The sequence below is a fragment of the Grampus griseus genome (assembly GCF_964374135.1).
Source record: "Grampus griseus genome assembly, chromosome: 2".
Taxonomy (NCBI): Eukaryota; Metazoa; Chordata; class Mammalia; order Artiodactyla; family Delphinidae; genus Grampus; species Grampus griseus.
The window spans coordinates 87,895,147-87,911,796 of record NC_139018.1 but is presented as its reverse complement, the minus strand read 5'-3'; the positions used below and the strand labels follow the sequence as shown (position 1 = coordinate 87,911,796).

The 16,650-nt window shown below is 43.9% G+C and overlaps 1 protein-coding gene across 1 annotated transcript in view; it reads right to left on the bottom strand.

The window, feature by feature from the left end:
• SORD (sorbitol dehydrogenase) overlaps nt 1-16,650 on the bottom strand; it is a 36,569-nt gene that overhangs the window by 8,776 nt on the left and 11,143 nt on the right. The window contains exons 3-5 of the mRNA XM_082649603.1: nt 13,292-13,456; nt 5,924-6,083; nt 1,326-1,444 (exon numbers count right to left, since the gene is read on the bottom strand). Coding sequence (XP_082505729.1) covers nt 1,326-1,444; nt 5,924-6,083; nt 13,292-13,456 — 444 coding nt within the window. The remainder of the gene's footprint in view (nt 1-1,325; nt 1,445-5,923; nt 6,084-13,291; nt 13,457-16,650) is intronic.

The window sequence follows — 16,650 nt, the reverse complement described above, 5'->3', positions numbered from 1 at the left end:
GTTAGCATGGCTATTATCAAAAAGACAACAAGTAACAATTATTGGTGAGGATGCAGAGAAAAGGAAACCCCTATGCACTGTTGGTGGGAATGTAAATTGGTACAGACACTACAGAAAACAGTGTGGAGATTCCTCAAAAATGATCCAGTAATTCTACTTCTATTCAGAAGTGGAATTTTATCCAAAGAAAATAAAAACTTACTCAAAATGTTATCTCCACCCCCATATTCACTGCAGCATTATTTACAATAGCCCAGACATGGAAGCCACCTAAGTGTTCACCAATGGATGAATAGGCAGAGAAAATGTGGTGTGTGTGTGTTTGTGTGTGTGTGTGTGTGTGTGTGTGTGTGTGTGTATAAAATATTCCATAGATATGAAGAATAGATATGGAGCTGAGCTCATAGATATGGAGAATAGATTGATTGCCAGAGGTGGTGGTGGCAGCAGTGAAATGGATGAAGAGGGTCAAAAGGTACAAACTTCCAGTTATAAAATAAATAAGTACAGCATGGTGACTATAGTTAATACTGTATTGCATATATGAAAGTTGCTAAGAGAATAGATCTTAAAAGTTCTTATCATAAGAAAAAAATTTTGTAACTGTGTGATGACATGTTAGCTAGATTTACTGTGGTGATCATTTTGCAATATATACAAATATCAAATCATTATGTTGTACACCCGAAACTAATATAATGTTATACGTCAGTTATACCTCCATAAAAAAATAAAAGTGTATGAGGAATACCAGATCACACCCACAAGGAGTAAAGCATGTTGTTTGGGTCACCAGAAGCAGTTAGAAGCCTAGATGATTCAGTCTGAGGCTGCTAGGCTTGTTCAAGCGACTGGAAGCAGGGGAGGAAGAAGGCAGCTTGCTGCAAGCCAATGTGGGCAGAGTGCTGACTCACAGTGGGCTGGACCCCACTCCTTCTGCTGGTCATAAGCATGGGCCGCCTCATTCTGGAAGGACCAGGAGACCAGTTCTCCAGGATGATTTGAAAGTCCAAAAGTTGCCCTTCCCTTTACTACCAAAAATATTTCCCTAGTTTCCTGTCAAGGGTTGAAAAATAATCCCAAATTGCATTCTTTAAGTGAACAAAAGGGTTATGTTGCCTAGGAAATAACATTGGTTACTACCATGCCTGCAGATATTTATCTAGCAAAGTGCGTGTCATTGAAGGAATGGGACACTGTGATCCTCCCTAACCCGGAAAGATTCTATGACCAATTTCAGCCCTTGGAGGGAGAATGAAATGGGCAGAGGGATCCCCACATTCCCCTTTAATGAACTCACAACCAGGGTGTCATCTGTTTCTTACCAGCTCCGCACACAAAGACCTTGTGCCCCAGGGTGACTCCAGCTCGCCGGCAGGCATGGATCCCCACAGACAGTGGCTCAATCAGGGCCCCTTCCTCAAAGGTGACATTGTCAGGAAGTCTGAGGAGTCATTCAACACACTTAGTTAGTCCCTCCGGGTTAACAGCAATAACAATAGCTAATATTTATTGAGCTTTAATTTATGTGCTGGGCAATGTGCTAAGCAATTTATATACATTCACTCATGTAAATCCTCAGAATAGTTCTGTGGTAGATATTATTATTCCCATTTTACAGACGAGGAAACCAAGCCTTGGAGGATTAAATGACTTGCTCCAAAAATTCAAAACCAGTGAGTACTGAGAGGCTTAAAGGGTTTGAACTGGAAGCCAGATATGTCTGATTCCAGAGCCCATATCATACTGCTCCCCCCTGAAAATGCTATCCAAGATAAAGTGTGGTGTGGCTGTCATTCATAAATGAAAAGTTCATTTCACAAGGGTTTAACTTAACACCATTCCAGCATTTCATCTGCTTCTCAAATTTATAACCTTTCTGGTTTCATTTAAGCAAACAATCCAGACTATCAGCAGCTTTGCGAAACAGTGATTAGAAGCTGACTTCACTCTGTACGTTGTCTCCCATAGTACACACTTCAGAAGAACCATATCTGATAGCAGCAGCTGCCTGGCTGTCCCTGGATTGGTTAAGCAGATTAAATGCTGTGTTACCTTTGCCACTGGGTTCTTGGTTTTCACTTCCCTGTCCACTGGCACCTTGACCCTCTTAACCATCCCACTGATGAAGGCAGCAAATATTTGCATAATGCTTTACAGATTTAGAGAGCTTTCTCCTCCATATCTCATTTAATCCTCACCATGAACTTGTCAGGCAGGAAGGGCAGGCTTTGTTGTTGGTGGTGGTTTTTTTTTTTTTTTTTTTTGGCCCCAAGGCTTGCAGAATCGTAGTTCCCAGACCAGGGATTGAACCCAGGCCCTTGGCAGTGAAAGTCCAGAGTCCTAACCACTGGACTACCAGGGAATTCCCGGACAGGCTTTGTTTTAACCTTTATTCTACAGAAGCAGAACTGAAGCTGAAGACATTGAGCGACCTGCCCAAGGTTACAAGGCTAGTGAGCAGAAGAGCAAGACTTAAACCCAGATCTCCTGATTCCATATCCTCTGCCTGTCCCGCATCAGCTGCCTCTCGGTACAAGCAGCTCCGTAGTTAATATCTAACTTCTGCTACCTCCCCACTGCCCAGTATTTATTCAGCACATCCACAACCTCCACGTGCAAGAACGTGAAAACCCTCAAGTTCCAAAAAGAGAAAAAAGTGGCAGCCAAACCATGTGCTGATCCCCATGATCCTTCTGTTCCTGATCCTCCACAGAATAAATAACAAGGCCTGCATTCGGCCTGACTGGTGCCCACCACCCCTTTTATCTCCCCTCCCCTCTGCTTCTCTCATATCATTTCCCACACGCCAATCCACTCTCTTGCTCTGACTGTTGTCGTCATCCCTTCTACCCACCAAACCTACCCCATCAATTCCAAATAAGGGGGAAGAGTTTGAAGTGAAATAATGAAGATTCCCAAACTCTCTCAAGGACCCCCAGTCACACACACTCTCTCCAACAGCCCTGCCTCTTCACATTTGGGCCTCCCCCAAAGCTGGTGCTGGGGCTAAACAGAGGGTGGCCTGTGGTCAGGAACTGTGTGCTCCTCTCATCTTCTGCTCTGACTTCCCTTTGGAATAAGAATACCAGGGAGAAATGGGATTGGGGATGGTGATGAGAGAGGATTGTTACGTGGGAGATTATTCCACTGATTAGGCAGATGCTGCCTTATCACACATGCAGCCGTTGCCAGAGTCCTGGGGTCCAGCCCTTTTGCCACTGACCTGGGGAGAGTTACTGGGTCCTCCTTCCCCAACCTTGTTCAGTGGAGGTTAAGGGAAAGGGGATGAGTTTCTTCCCGGCCCTAATTGTTCATGATTTTATAAACACCAGAAAATGACAAAGCAACTTGGTGGTTTTCACAATGGGATCCAGGAAATAGGAAAAAGGGTTAAAGAATGATCAAGGGCTTCCCTGGTGGCGCAGTGGTTGAGAGTCCACCTGCCGATGCAGGGGACATGGGTTCGTGCCCCGGTCCGGGAAGATCCCACATGTCATGGAGCGGCTGGGCCTGTGAGCCATGGCCGCTGAGCCTGTGCTCCGCAACGGGAGAGAGGCCCGCGTACCGCAAAAAAAAAAAAAAAAAAAAAAAAAAAGAATGATCAAGAAGCCAAGGGGGAAGCAGGAAGACAGAAAGAAAATAAGGTGGGTCGGAAAATAAAGAAGGTGTGGCAGTGTACAAATCTGCACAAAGAGAAACCAGAGAGAAGGGTGTAGATCCAGGGCGGGGCTGAGGACATAGATACAAAGTACCCCAGGAGAAGAGGAAAGGTAGGGGTCGCATGTCCCCTAGAGGCCCTCCACAGCCCTCCCCTTGCCATTGCCAACCAGAACACTTCCTCCCACACCATTCCCTGCAAACCACTTGCGCCCCTGCTCCCCGACCCCGATTCCCAGTGCAAGGCTCCTTTTCAGGCCTATCCCTGTAACATCCACCAGATACGAGGCCATAGCTATGACACATCATGGCACTGTTTACTGAGCTCCTCTTCAGTGCCAGGCCTCGTGCTGAGTACTCGATATGCTTTTCCCACTGAATTCCATCACTAATTCTATGCATTTCATCATGGCGATGCTATTATTTCCATTGCACAGGAGACGGAGGTTACAAAGTTTAAGTATCTTGCTCAAGGTCACACAGTTGGCAAATGGGAGAGACCAGTGGTTAGTCTCAAGTTTTACCACCATGCTCTTCTGCCTTCCACGAAACACTTGTTTGCCACTTTGACTTGGAAAGGACCCAGAAAAAGTGGGAAGATTCAAGAACCACTTGCCCAAAGGTGGACTCTGCGTAGGTAAACTGCTCTCTCCTAGAGTGCTGACTTAAACTCATCACGAGGTCCCTGGCCTGTGACTCCTCTCAAGGCTTCCAGTAGACACTAGAAAACTCAGATCTGTCAGACCGCCCCTGTGACTGGCACCTGGACTTCAAAAGACAAGCCCCATCCTAGCCAAAAGAGTCACTGCCGGGGCCAGGCTGGGGTAGGAGGAAAATGTGCCTGGTCGGTTCAGAAGGAAAGCAGCATCCCAGAGCTCCATGGGCTGGGGCCCATGCAGAAGGTATAGCCCTCTGCTTCTGCCAGACACAACTTCCCCAAATCACTTTGAGAGTTGAGGTAGGGTAGTGAGCACAGGGCAGGAGCTTGAGAATCACAGCCACCCCAGCTTGACTCCTGGTTCTGTTCTGTGTTCAAGCCAATTAGCCAGTTAGCCTTCTCCTGTCTCTGCTGACTCTCACACAATACTATAATACTGGTGCCCACCTCGCCATTACAGTTATGAAAGTTAAATAAGACATGCAAAGCACTTATTAGCACAAGGCCAGGCACGTAGTAACAATAATTGTGGGGACATCCCTGGTGGCACAGTGGTTAGGAATCCATCTGCCAATGCAGGGGACAAGGGTTCGAGTCCTGGTCCGGGAAGATCCCACATGCCGCAGAACAACTAAGCCCGTGCGCCACAACTACTGAGCCTGCGTGCCACAACTACTGACGCCCATGCGCCTAGAGCCAGTGCTCCACAACAAGAGAAGCCACCACAATGAGAAGCCCATGCACTGCAACGAAGAGTGGTTCCTGCTCGACACAACTAGAGAAAGCCCACGCACAGCAACGAAGACCCAACGCAACCAAAAATAAATAAAAAAACAAACAATAATTGTGACTTTATGTGCATTGCCTTATTTAATCTCCAAGTGATTAAAAGAGACTGAAGCAGGGCTTCCCTGGTGGCGCAGTGGTTGAGAGTCCACCTGCCGATGCAGGGGACACAGGTTCATGCCCCAGTCCGGGAAGATCCCACATGCTGCGGAGTGGCTGGGCCCGTGAGCCATGGCCGCTGAGCCTGTGCGTCCAGAGCCTGTGCTCTGCTACGGGAGAGGCCACAACATTGAGAGGGGCCCGCATACCGCAAAAAAAAAAAGAGACTGAAGCAGAAGAAGGTTAAGTCATTTCCTCAAAGTCACTCACTGGGAGGCAGTGGATCCAGGGTCCCAAAGCTCAAATTGCCCTGGCTCCACGCCACAGTAAATCCTAGTTGTTGCCGAGGTTTCTACTGTTACAAGATCTCTTTCTCGTCGCTGCAGTGGAAACCAATAATGGAGGACAACTACAATAAATTATCTCCAAGATGGCTGGAGAGGAGTGAGTGATTTCAGCAATGGTTTTCTATTATGGCTCTAGGTGAGGGAAAGTTAGAGTGAAAGACTAAAAAGCAAGCACTGTGAGTCAGTCTTAGCCCTAGTCGGGCTACCCTCCCTCAATGCCTCCAAGAAGGGCAGGCCTGCCAACGGATGCCTCATGTCTAGAATTATGAGCTAAAAAGAATGAAGAAACCACTATAGGAAACTAGAAGAAAGAGCACCAAACAAACATTGGAGAAGAGGTCCCAGGTGGCACAGCTGGGCCATGGGCACTAACTTGTAGCAGAAGTTAGCATTGTGCTTGTAGAACCGGCAGAGGTTCCCGTCATCAGGGGGCGTGGCACAGAAGAAGATGGTTGGTGACAGATTGTATCGGCCAATCTTGCAGAATTCATCAGCTTCTCGGGGAGCACCAGGCTCAATGGCAACACGATCACCTGGGGGAAAAAAAACACACAGGCAGGGGCAGAGATGCTGTGAAGAGACACGTGCTCATGGACAGATGCCAGCAGGGGAATCTGGCCGAATGAGCCTCCCTCCCCACTGGGGACCCAGGGTACGCCAGGCAAGCCCAGCCCATTAGTGCCTGCAAAGGGAATACCAAATGCAGCACATACACTCTGGAAGAAAATGACCAGTCCGCCTCTTCACAGGCTAGTTTGGCCTGCCTGCTCTTTTATTGGCTCATGGAACAAGCCAACTTGCCCCTCCAGCTCCACAGCCACCTCCCAGCTTGGGAAACACACAACCAGTCCCATCAAGCCAGGTTTAGTTCCCATTTCAAACTGCTGTGAAAGAGGTGGCTAGTGTGTGGAATTTGCAGGCATTTTTTCTTCACCTGTTTTGATAATATGCTGAAGGGAGTCATAATGATGGCATGTTTTATGTTCAGTCTCCTAGACAATAACTGATTCCTGGTTAGCAGAACCACTAAGGCAAATGACCCACAGAGGCCTCAGACGGGTACAGCAGAGCAACTTTCAGGCTTGTGAATGGCCAGCTCTATTGTACTTCTATTCTGTGTCTCACTACGCCCACTTGGAAACCCAGCTTTAGAATTGGCTCTTGCATCTTCTTAGTATGAAAATTTTCAAATGTACAGCAAAGTTGAAAGAACTGTATGGTGAGCACCCAGATGTTCTCAACTTGGTTTCTTCAATTAACATTTAGCTACAAATTAATCTGAAACTTAACCTTCAAGGTAACTGGGACAATATGCTTGTAGAAGTGTTTGCTCCCCTTTGCTTTTATCATCATTAGTGTACCTCCTTAATCCCTTCTAGCCTGATTCACTTATCTTGTTATGAGAATAATGTGTAACTTTGTGGCTGAAGACTTGCAAAGAATGAAGATAACGAGAAATTTTATTCTCAAAATAGTGACATATTACCTGCAACCACAGATTCAATATCAGCCCTGAGAATAAAGATCCTTGGTACTTAAAAAAAAAAAAAATTAGCTACATTCACTTTACCACATATCCATCCCATCTATCCATCTCTCTTCCATCCATCAATTCATCTTCTTTTCTAATGCATTTCAAAGTAGGTTGCACACATGGGTACACATCACTCAGCTTCCTATCATTATACTTCAGCTTGCATATCATTAGACTTCAAAACTTGTTTATGGTTCCTTATTAAGGTAAAGTTTAGATGCTGACAAAATGCACAAATATTAAGTAGATCATTAGACGAAGCTGATAAAGGCATTCACTTGTGTAATGTAAACTCCCATCAAGACAAAGAACATTAACACTACCTCAGAAATTTCATTCCTTCAAGTCCCTTCCCAGCCAATCCCCACCCCACCCCCAGAGGGCGTACTAACAGAGTTAGAGCCCACCTGTGCCTGAGGACTGTGTTAGGAGCCTGAGAAGAACCTGTGAGAGGTCTGCCCTTCACCAAGCAGAGACATGTTAAGCTATTTTTATAAGTCTTTTGTGTTCAAAGGACTTACTGGATAGTGTAGTCCTGGTATGTAGTAAGTACACATTAAAAGTACCAGTATTGATGGTGATTGTAGTAGTAGTAATATATAGTAGCATTAATAACAATCTTTATTGAATTTATCATTGTTATAATTATCTGAGCTGGTACTATCACAGAGGAAATTCAAATAATAAGATAAAAAGGCAGGAGGATGTGACCAAGATGGCAGAGTAAGAAGAACCTAAGCTCACCATCTCCCATAGGCACACCAAAATTACATTTACAGAGTAACTATCAATGAGAACTAGCAGAAAAGATTTTCCACAACTAAAGATATGAAGAAGGAACTACAACAGATGGGTAGGAGGGGCAGAGATACAGTATAGTCAAGACCCACACCTCTGGGTAGGCAACCCACAAACAGGAGAATAATTACAAATGCAGAGGTTCTCCTCCAAGAGAATCCAAGGTCAGAGCCCCACATCGGGCTCCCCAGCCCAGGGGTCATACACTGGGAAGACGAATCCCCAAAACATCTGCTTTGATGGCCAACAAGACTTTTGTACAAGAGAGCCAGAGGGGGCTGTAGGAAACAGAGACTTCACTATTAAAGGGCACTCACAAAATCTCACACACTGAGACCCAGCACAGAAGCAGTAATTTTTTTTTTTTTTTTTTTTTTTTGTGGTACGCGGGCCTCTCACTGTTGTGGCCTCTCCCGTTGCGGAGCACAGGCTCCGGACGTGCAGGCTCAGCGGCTATGGCTCACAGGCCCAGGTGCTCCGCGGCATGTGGGATCTTCCTGGACCGGGGCACGAACCCGTGTCCCCTGCATCGGCAGGCGGACTCTCAACCACTGCGCCACCAGGGAAGCCCAGAGGCAGTAATTTAAAAGGCAGCTGGGTCAGAACCCCTTGCTAATCTTGGAGAGCTTCCCAGAGAGGCAGGAGGTAAATGGGACTCCTTCTGGGAGCATAGATGGTGGCGGCAGCAATTTGGGGGAGTCTGTTCTACCACAAGAACACTGGTGCTAACAAGTGCCATTTTGGAGTTCTCCCTCTTGCCTATTAGTGCAAAGGGCTTACGTGCCCACCAACCAGTCAGAACCAGTCCCAGGACCCCACAGGCTGCACAGCCAGCCATGCCAGGACTCAGCCTCAGCTACCAGTGGCTGGCAGCCTTGGCACAAAGCAGGGCATGGCCGCCAACTAGGCCAGGAACCAGACCCACCAACCCACAGTAGTCAGCATGCCACAACAGAAGGCCCCATGCTGCCCACATAGGTGATACCCCTCTGGTGACCAGAGGGAGCGTGCTGCTGGCCCCACAGTATATCTCCTACATCAGTCTAATTCTCTAAGATTGGGAAATGAAACTGATCTAACTAATGTATAGGAATAAAAACAGAATTGGGCAAAATGAGGTGATAGAAGATTATGTTCTAAACAAAGGAACAAGATAAAACCTCAGAAGAACTAAGTGAAGTGGAGATAAGCATCTACCCAATAAAGAGTTAGCTCAAGGTAATGATCATAAAGTTGCTCAGTGAACTTGGGAGACGCATGGATGAACACAGTGAGAAGTTTAACAAAGAGTTAGAAAATATAAAGAAGAACCAAACAGAGCTGAAGAATACAATAACTGAAATTAAAAATAAATACACTAGAGACTCTGGTGGGGCTAATGGTGGACTCTGGGAGGGCTCATGCCAAGGAGTACTTTCCAGAACTTCTGCTGCCAGTGTCCTTGTCCCCGCGGTGAGCCACAGCCGCCTCCTGCCTCTGCAGGAGACTCTCCAACACTAGCAGGGTAATATGGAAAATCAAAAACTGTGCTGTACACCTACAATCTTCCCTTGAGCTCCCTCCCAAATTTCCTTATAATAGTTTTAGAAGATTTGCCTTTCTGAATAAAGTTATTTACTACTCCATCTGACTTTTATTTTCATGTAGGATACGAGGTGGAAGTATACATCACTGAGTTGGGACTTTTCTTATTTTTAATATAAGAATTGAATGCTATAAACTTCCCCCAGACACTACTTTAGTCACATCCCACAACTGTCATTGTTTTTTTATTACCTTTCATTTCAAAAAAACTTCTTTTAGTTTACTTAGTGACTTCTTCTTAGACATGTGGTTTATTTAGATGAGTGTCATTTAACTTCCACATATTTGGGAGTTTTCCAGATATCCTTCTGTTATTGATTTCTAGTTTAATTCCATTATGATCAGAAAATGTATTTTGTATGACTTAAATTCTTCTAAATTTGTTGAGGTTTTATTTCCCAAAACATGTTCTATCATGGTGAATGTTCTATGTGTACTTGAAAAAAAATGTGCATTCTGTTGCTTTTAGGTGGTATGTTCTAAAAATGGCAATTAGGTCAAGTTGACTTTAGTATTATTCAGGTGTTCCGTATCCTTTCTGATTTTTCCATCTTCCTGTTTTATCAGTTTTTTAGAGAGGAATACTGAAGTCTCCAACTATAAATATAGACGTGTCTATTTCTCCTTTCATTCTGTAGGTCTTTCCTTGGTATATTTTGAAGTTTTACTGTTAGGTACATCAATATAGAATTATTATGTCTTTCTGGTGAATTTTTCTAATACTTCTCTTTATCCCTTGTAATATTCTTTGCTCTGAATTACATGTTTTATGATATTAATATAGTCACTGGCTTTCTCTTGAGTAGTGTGTGCATGCTAACGTTTTATATATTTTTATTTGTAATCTATTTAAATATTTATATTTTAAAAGGGGTTCCCTATAGACAACATTTTTTAATATGATCTGACAATGTTGAAACAGAGCAGGACCCTACTATGGTCCTTCTCCCCATGTCCTCAGCCTACCTTTTGTCTGTGGAAAAACTTCAGCCAAAGAATAAGTTTAATGAGAGAAGTGAGAAAATGCAGAAACAAAGGAAAACAGTCAAAGGAGAACAAATAATAATAATTTAGTCATTAAGCATACTCAAGGAACTTTAGGTCCTTCTCAAGGGCTATAGGTAATATTCTGAGCCATATCCTGTGAGCTGTCTTATAGATACTGAAACCCCCTTCCAGGTGGAAAATATTAACTACATGATGACCAGACTGAAGCCATGACATAAGCTGCCACAACTCCGAGAACTGGCTTCAAGGAAATGGGAACAAACCGACCCTGGAACTGAAGCCTAAATGTACTTAAATCAAGATGACCCTGATCAGACCACCTCATGATTAGTTTCAAGATGACTGTCAGAGCCGACTGTGCTGTTTTTGCATGTAGCCCCCTCCCTCTGTCTATAAAAGCTGTAGCCAACTGATTGTCAGAGGGAGGAGTCGGCCTTTGGACAGGCGTCCGCCCTCCCCCCCCCCCCCCGCACCTTGGTTGCCCGCATCCAAAATAAAGCAAGCTTTCCTTTCCACCAAAAAGAAAACAAAACAAAACAAAAAAACACTAGAAGTAATCAACAAATTAGATGATACAGAGGAATGGATCAGTGAGCTGGAAGACAGAGTAGTAGAAGAAAAAGAAATTCTTTAAAACAAGGATAGTTTGGGACTTTCCAGGTGGCACAGTGGTTAAGAATCTGCCTTCCAATGCAGGGGACACAGGTTCGAGCCCTGGTCCGGGAAGATCCCACATGCTGTGGAGCAACTAAGCCCGTGTGCCACAGCTACTGGGCCTGCGCTCTAGAGCCCACGAGCCACAACTACTGAGCCTGCATGCCTAGAGGCTGTGCTCCGCAACAAGAGAAACCACTGCAATGAGAAGCCCATGCACCGCAACAAAGAGTAGCCCCCACTCGCCACAACTAGAGAAAGCCCCTGTGCATCAACGAAGACCCAATGCAGCCCAAAATAAATAAATTTATTTATTTATTTTAAAAAACAAGGATAGTTTAAGAGATCTCTGGAACATCAAGCATACTAACATTCACATTATAAAGGTCCTAGAAAAAGAAGAGAGAAAAAGGCAGAGAACTTATTTGAATAAATGATAGCTGAAAACTTCCTTAACATGGGAAAGGAAACAGATATGCAGGTCCAGAAAGTACAGACTCTCAAACAAGATCAACCCAAAGCAAAACTTAAAGAGAAAAGGAACTAGTGACATACAAGGGAACTCCTATGAAACTATCAGCTAGCTGACTTTTCAGCAGAAACTCTGCAGACCAGAGAGGAGTGACATGATATATTGAAAGTAATGAAAGGGAAAAATCTACAACCAGGAATAAGAATATTCTACCTGGCAAGACTATCATTCAGATTTGAAACAGAGATCAAGAGTCTTCCAAACAAGCAAAAGCTAAAAGAGTTCAGCACTCCTAAAATGGCTTTACAAGAAATGTTAAAGGGACTTCATTAAGTGGAAAATAAAACCACAACTAGAAATTTGAAAATTATGAAAGGAAAAATGTTATTGTTAAAGGCAAATATACAGTAAAGATAGTAGATCAATCACTCATAAAGATAAGAGGAAGGTTAAAAGACAAAAGTAGTAAAATCATCTATATCTATAATGAGAAATTAAGGGATACACAAAACAAAAATATGTAAAATATGATGTTGAAAACATTGAACATTGGATTGGGGGAGTAAAAATGAAGGATTGTTAAAATGCATTTAAACTTAAGAGATCAGCAACTTAAAATAATCACATGTATATATATATAGGTTTTTATGTATATAAGTATTTATGTATATCCTGATATCTGGTCTCCTCAACTAAACTGAAGCATCCAGGGATCATACCTTCTCAATTTTCTATATCCTCCAAAGCACTGGGCACAAGGCTGGACCCATTGTAGATGCTGATTAAGCGCTTGTTATAACTTAAATTTAGAGAAGCCCACTTCCTATTACGACTTATGTTTAGAGACCTTGTCCCACAGGTAAGAACCAATCAGTGGCTGTTGGAAGCTATGAACCTTCCATTTTGGGATAACCCTGCAAAACTTCAGGGGCTTTCTCGACTTCACTGATGACAAATGAAGGGCCTGACTTAACATTCCCAAATGAGACACATGTCTAGCTTCTTCAGAGCTAGTGGATCCCTCACCATGCAGCCAGGCTCAGAGAGCCTTATAACACAGGACGGCACCTCCTGAGAACTCCCTCCTTCCCCTAAATAATCCATCATCCCCAGGCTATTAAGTGGCCTCATCAGGAAAGGAAGGTTAAAGTCAACAGCTGGCTATTCTAAGACAGCTTGGATTTAATTCACTGAGTTGGGGAACATCACAATCTGCCACAGCTGAGAATTCCTCCCTGAATTAAGCAAATCTAGAAAAATATTGGTGGTTTCCCAGTCATCCAATAAGATCAATGCTGCATAGAAGGCCCTGGTTCTTAGCATGTAGAGGCATTCTGTCGTTCCTGTGGCTGGAACATTTTTCCCCTCCCCTTTACTTGGCTTATTTCTTACTTGCCTTCAGGTGTTGAACTAATTGTCCTTCCTCAGACAAGCCAGGGGTCTGGAGGGTAGTATACACTGATCGCACCCTGTATTCTCCTCTGCTGCCCTCAACACAATTTTGATTAATTTACTGTCTGTCCCAGCTGCCTTCTCCTGCGGAACATAAGATCCATGTGTGTAGGAACTGAGACTGTCTTGTTCACTGCTGTATCCCCAGTGTTTAACAGAGGGCCTGACTCTGAGAAATCACGTACAGATATTTGTGTTGAATGAATAAACAAATCCATTGGCTGAAGGGCTTTGCTGACCTGGTTTTAGGTGTTTGACCAATGATCCCACTTTTACGACTGTTCCTGAGGCTTCATGCCCCAGCACCATTGGCTTTTTCACAACAAAATCTCCAATTCGACCATGCTGCCAGTAGTGGACATCTGAGCCGCAGATTCCAACAGAATGCATCTTCAGCAGCACCTCTGATAAGATAAAGGAGAAGGAAAAAACAAGTGAGGGAGGGAAGGACCTCTCTGCCCCTCTGAGGCACCCTGGAGTTTTTCCTCTGGATGAAGGAGAGGGCTTGGTTTCAAAGGCCAGGTACAAGATTTAGATCACAGAGAAAAACAAGCTAAACAGCAAACTTGATTAAGTCTTGTAAGGCAAGAAAGCTTCCACAGAGCAAAATAATTGCATGTGAGGGCAAATTCTATGCATCAGCTTGGCTTGGATACGGTGCCCAGTTGTTTGGTCAAATGCTAGATGTTGCTGTGAAGGTGCTTTTTAGATGTGATTAACATTTAAGCACATCCATGTTCATTGCAGCTTTACAATAGTCAAGATATGGAAACAATCTAAGGGTCCACTGATGGATGAATGGACAAAGTAAATGTGGCATATATACACAATGGACTATTAGTCATAAGAAAAGGAAATCTTGGGACTTCCCTGGTGGTGCAGTGGTTAAGAATCCACCTGCCAATGCAGGGGACACAGGTTCGAGTGCTGGTCTGGGAAGATCCCACATGCTGCGGAGCAACTAAGCCTGTGTGCCACAACTACTGAGCCTGCACTCTACAGCCCGCGAGCCACAACTACTGAAGCCCACGCACCTAGAGCCCATGCTCCTCAACAAGAGAAGCCACCGCAATGAGAAGCCCGCGCACCGCAACGAAGAGTAGCCCCTGCTTGCTGCAACTAGAGAAAGCCCATGCACAGCAACTAAGACCCAATGCAGCCAAAAATAAATAAATAAATAAATAAATATTTTAAAAAAAAGCAACAACATGGATGGACCTTGAGAGCATTATGCTAAGTGAGTAAGTCAGAGAAAGACAAATACCTTATGATCTCACTTATATGCGGAATCTAAAACCAAAACCCAAACCAAAACAAAACAAAAACGTACCAAGCTCCATAGATACAGAAAACGGTGGTTGCCAGAGGCAGGGAGTGGAGGGTGGGTGAAATGGGTGAAGGAGGTCAAAGGGAACAAACTTCCAGTTATAAAATAAATCAGTCATAGGGAGGTAATATACAGCATAGTGACTATAGTTAATAATACTGTGTTGCATATTTGAAAGTTGCTAAGAGAATAGATCGTAAAAGTTCTCGTCGGGACTTCCCTGGCGGTCCAATGGTTAAGACTCTGCACTCCCAGTGCAGGGGGCACGGGTTCAACCCTGGTCGGGGAACTAAAATCCCACATGCCGCACAATGCAGCCAAACAAAAAAAGTCCTCATCACAGGTAAAGAAATTTGTAACTATTTGTGATGACAAATGTTAACTAGACATTGTGGTGATCACGTCACAATATATACAGATATCAAATCATTATGTTGTGCACCTGAAGCTAATATAACGTTATATGTCAATTATACCTCAATAAAACAAACATTTAGACCAGTAGATTTTGAGTAAAGCAGATTACTCTCCACACTGTGGATAAGCCTCCTCCAATCAGTTGAAGGGCTTAAAAGAATTCTGAGGTTTCCTGAAGGAGATGGAATTCTCCACAAGACTTACCTGAAGTTTCAACCTGCTGGTTATCTCTACAAATTTCAGACTAGGCAGCTTCCCCCACCCTGTCTCTCTCTATATCAAAGTAAATCTATATATAAATAAATAGAAATAACAACTTTTCTCTCAGTTCTGTTTCTCTGGAGAACTCTGATTAGTACCGAATGAAAGATATTATTAGTAGGAAGAAGTGTGTCAACTACCTAAGAGAAAAAAACTGTTTTCTAGGAGATAACTGTTTCCAGACAATTAATATGCTATGCTTGATTCTTAACCATTCATGAGAGGTTGGCACAATCTAGGCTTGCCAATACTTTGTGTGCTATCAGGCTGAGTTCTTCATGCCTGTTATTTTGTTCAAAAGTGCACCTTTAATTTAAACCATCCAAAGATTTCAACTGGCATTTCTCCTTCACAGCTTTGAATACAGTGAGATTTGGTGATATTGTTTTTGTCAGTTTTCCAAGTTTACAATAATGATGCTACTGAGCCCCTTTGCTGAATTAAATCCCAAAGGATTACTGGTCTAGTCTGACTGAGTTTACCACATTACAAAATATCTCCCTGAGAAAAAGTTCTGCCTTAGAAAGACAAAGATACCCAAAGCTCTGCTCTGCACTCAGATGTCTTACACACTGCCCTTGCCACAAACCATGGGAGATCCAACAGGTGTGGCTCTGTAGAACTTCCTTCATCCTTGGCTTTGGCGAACAGAGTAAGAAGTGGCAGGGTGGATCCTGAGTTCAAAGGTAGGGAAAAGTCATCCAAGTTAGGAAAATTACCTCAGAGTTTCCTTTTGTGAAGTTACCAATTTATAATAAGAGATTAAATTTGAGTTGCTAGAACTCTAGCTGAAATTTACCATCATTTCCCCTTCCAATTCAAGGACGGCAAGAAAGAGAGAAGAATGCTGCTCCAGAGAGAGAAACAGTAAAGGATCCTTTGGATCCAAAACAGCCACACACACCCCTTTTTTTTTGCCACCTCTGGAATCCACACCAACTTTTCAGAACACAATGAAGTGTCTCTTTCACTTCTCTGAATGTAATATCTCAGTAAAAACACTGAGCCTTAAATATACATTACTTGGTAAACACTGATAGAAACAGCTATTGTCTGTATTCTTATTGCTATAGATCAGTAACCCAACTGGTCTTTGAGTAGCAAAGCTCTAGAGGCTCTAAGAAAGCTGCCTTCAATCTGATGTTCACACAGAAGCCACAGTTCTGGGGTAAGGTGGGACAAGGTGGGGAAGCACACCCCCAACTCATCAAGGACAGAAAGAGAACCGAGTGGCTGGGTGTGGGATGAGCTATCTATAGACACTTTGCCCCTTACCACCAGCCTCACTTCCTGCTGTGGGACTCCAGAGATGGAAGGAATTAGAGAACTGTCAGTTGTGATCTGCCATAGCTAAGAGGGTGGCATGACCTCCAAAAGTACAGGAAACGTGCATGTCAGCTCAGCTCAGCAGGTTCGGCCAGAAGGAGTGGAGCAAAGGTGAAGGGAACCCTGCCCCAGTGTGCTCACCCGATTTCTGCTCCTGGTTGATTAGGGTAGTAGGGTAGGGCTGCATGGAGCCCCTCCCATCCCCACTGGACAGAAGGTCCTGGTCTTCCTGGACCTTCCTGGGTGTTCCCTTTTGTAATTAAAAGA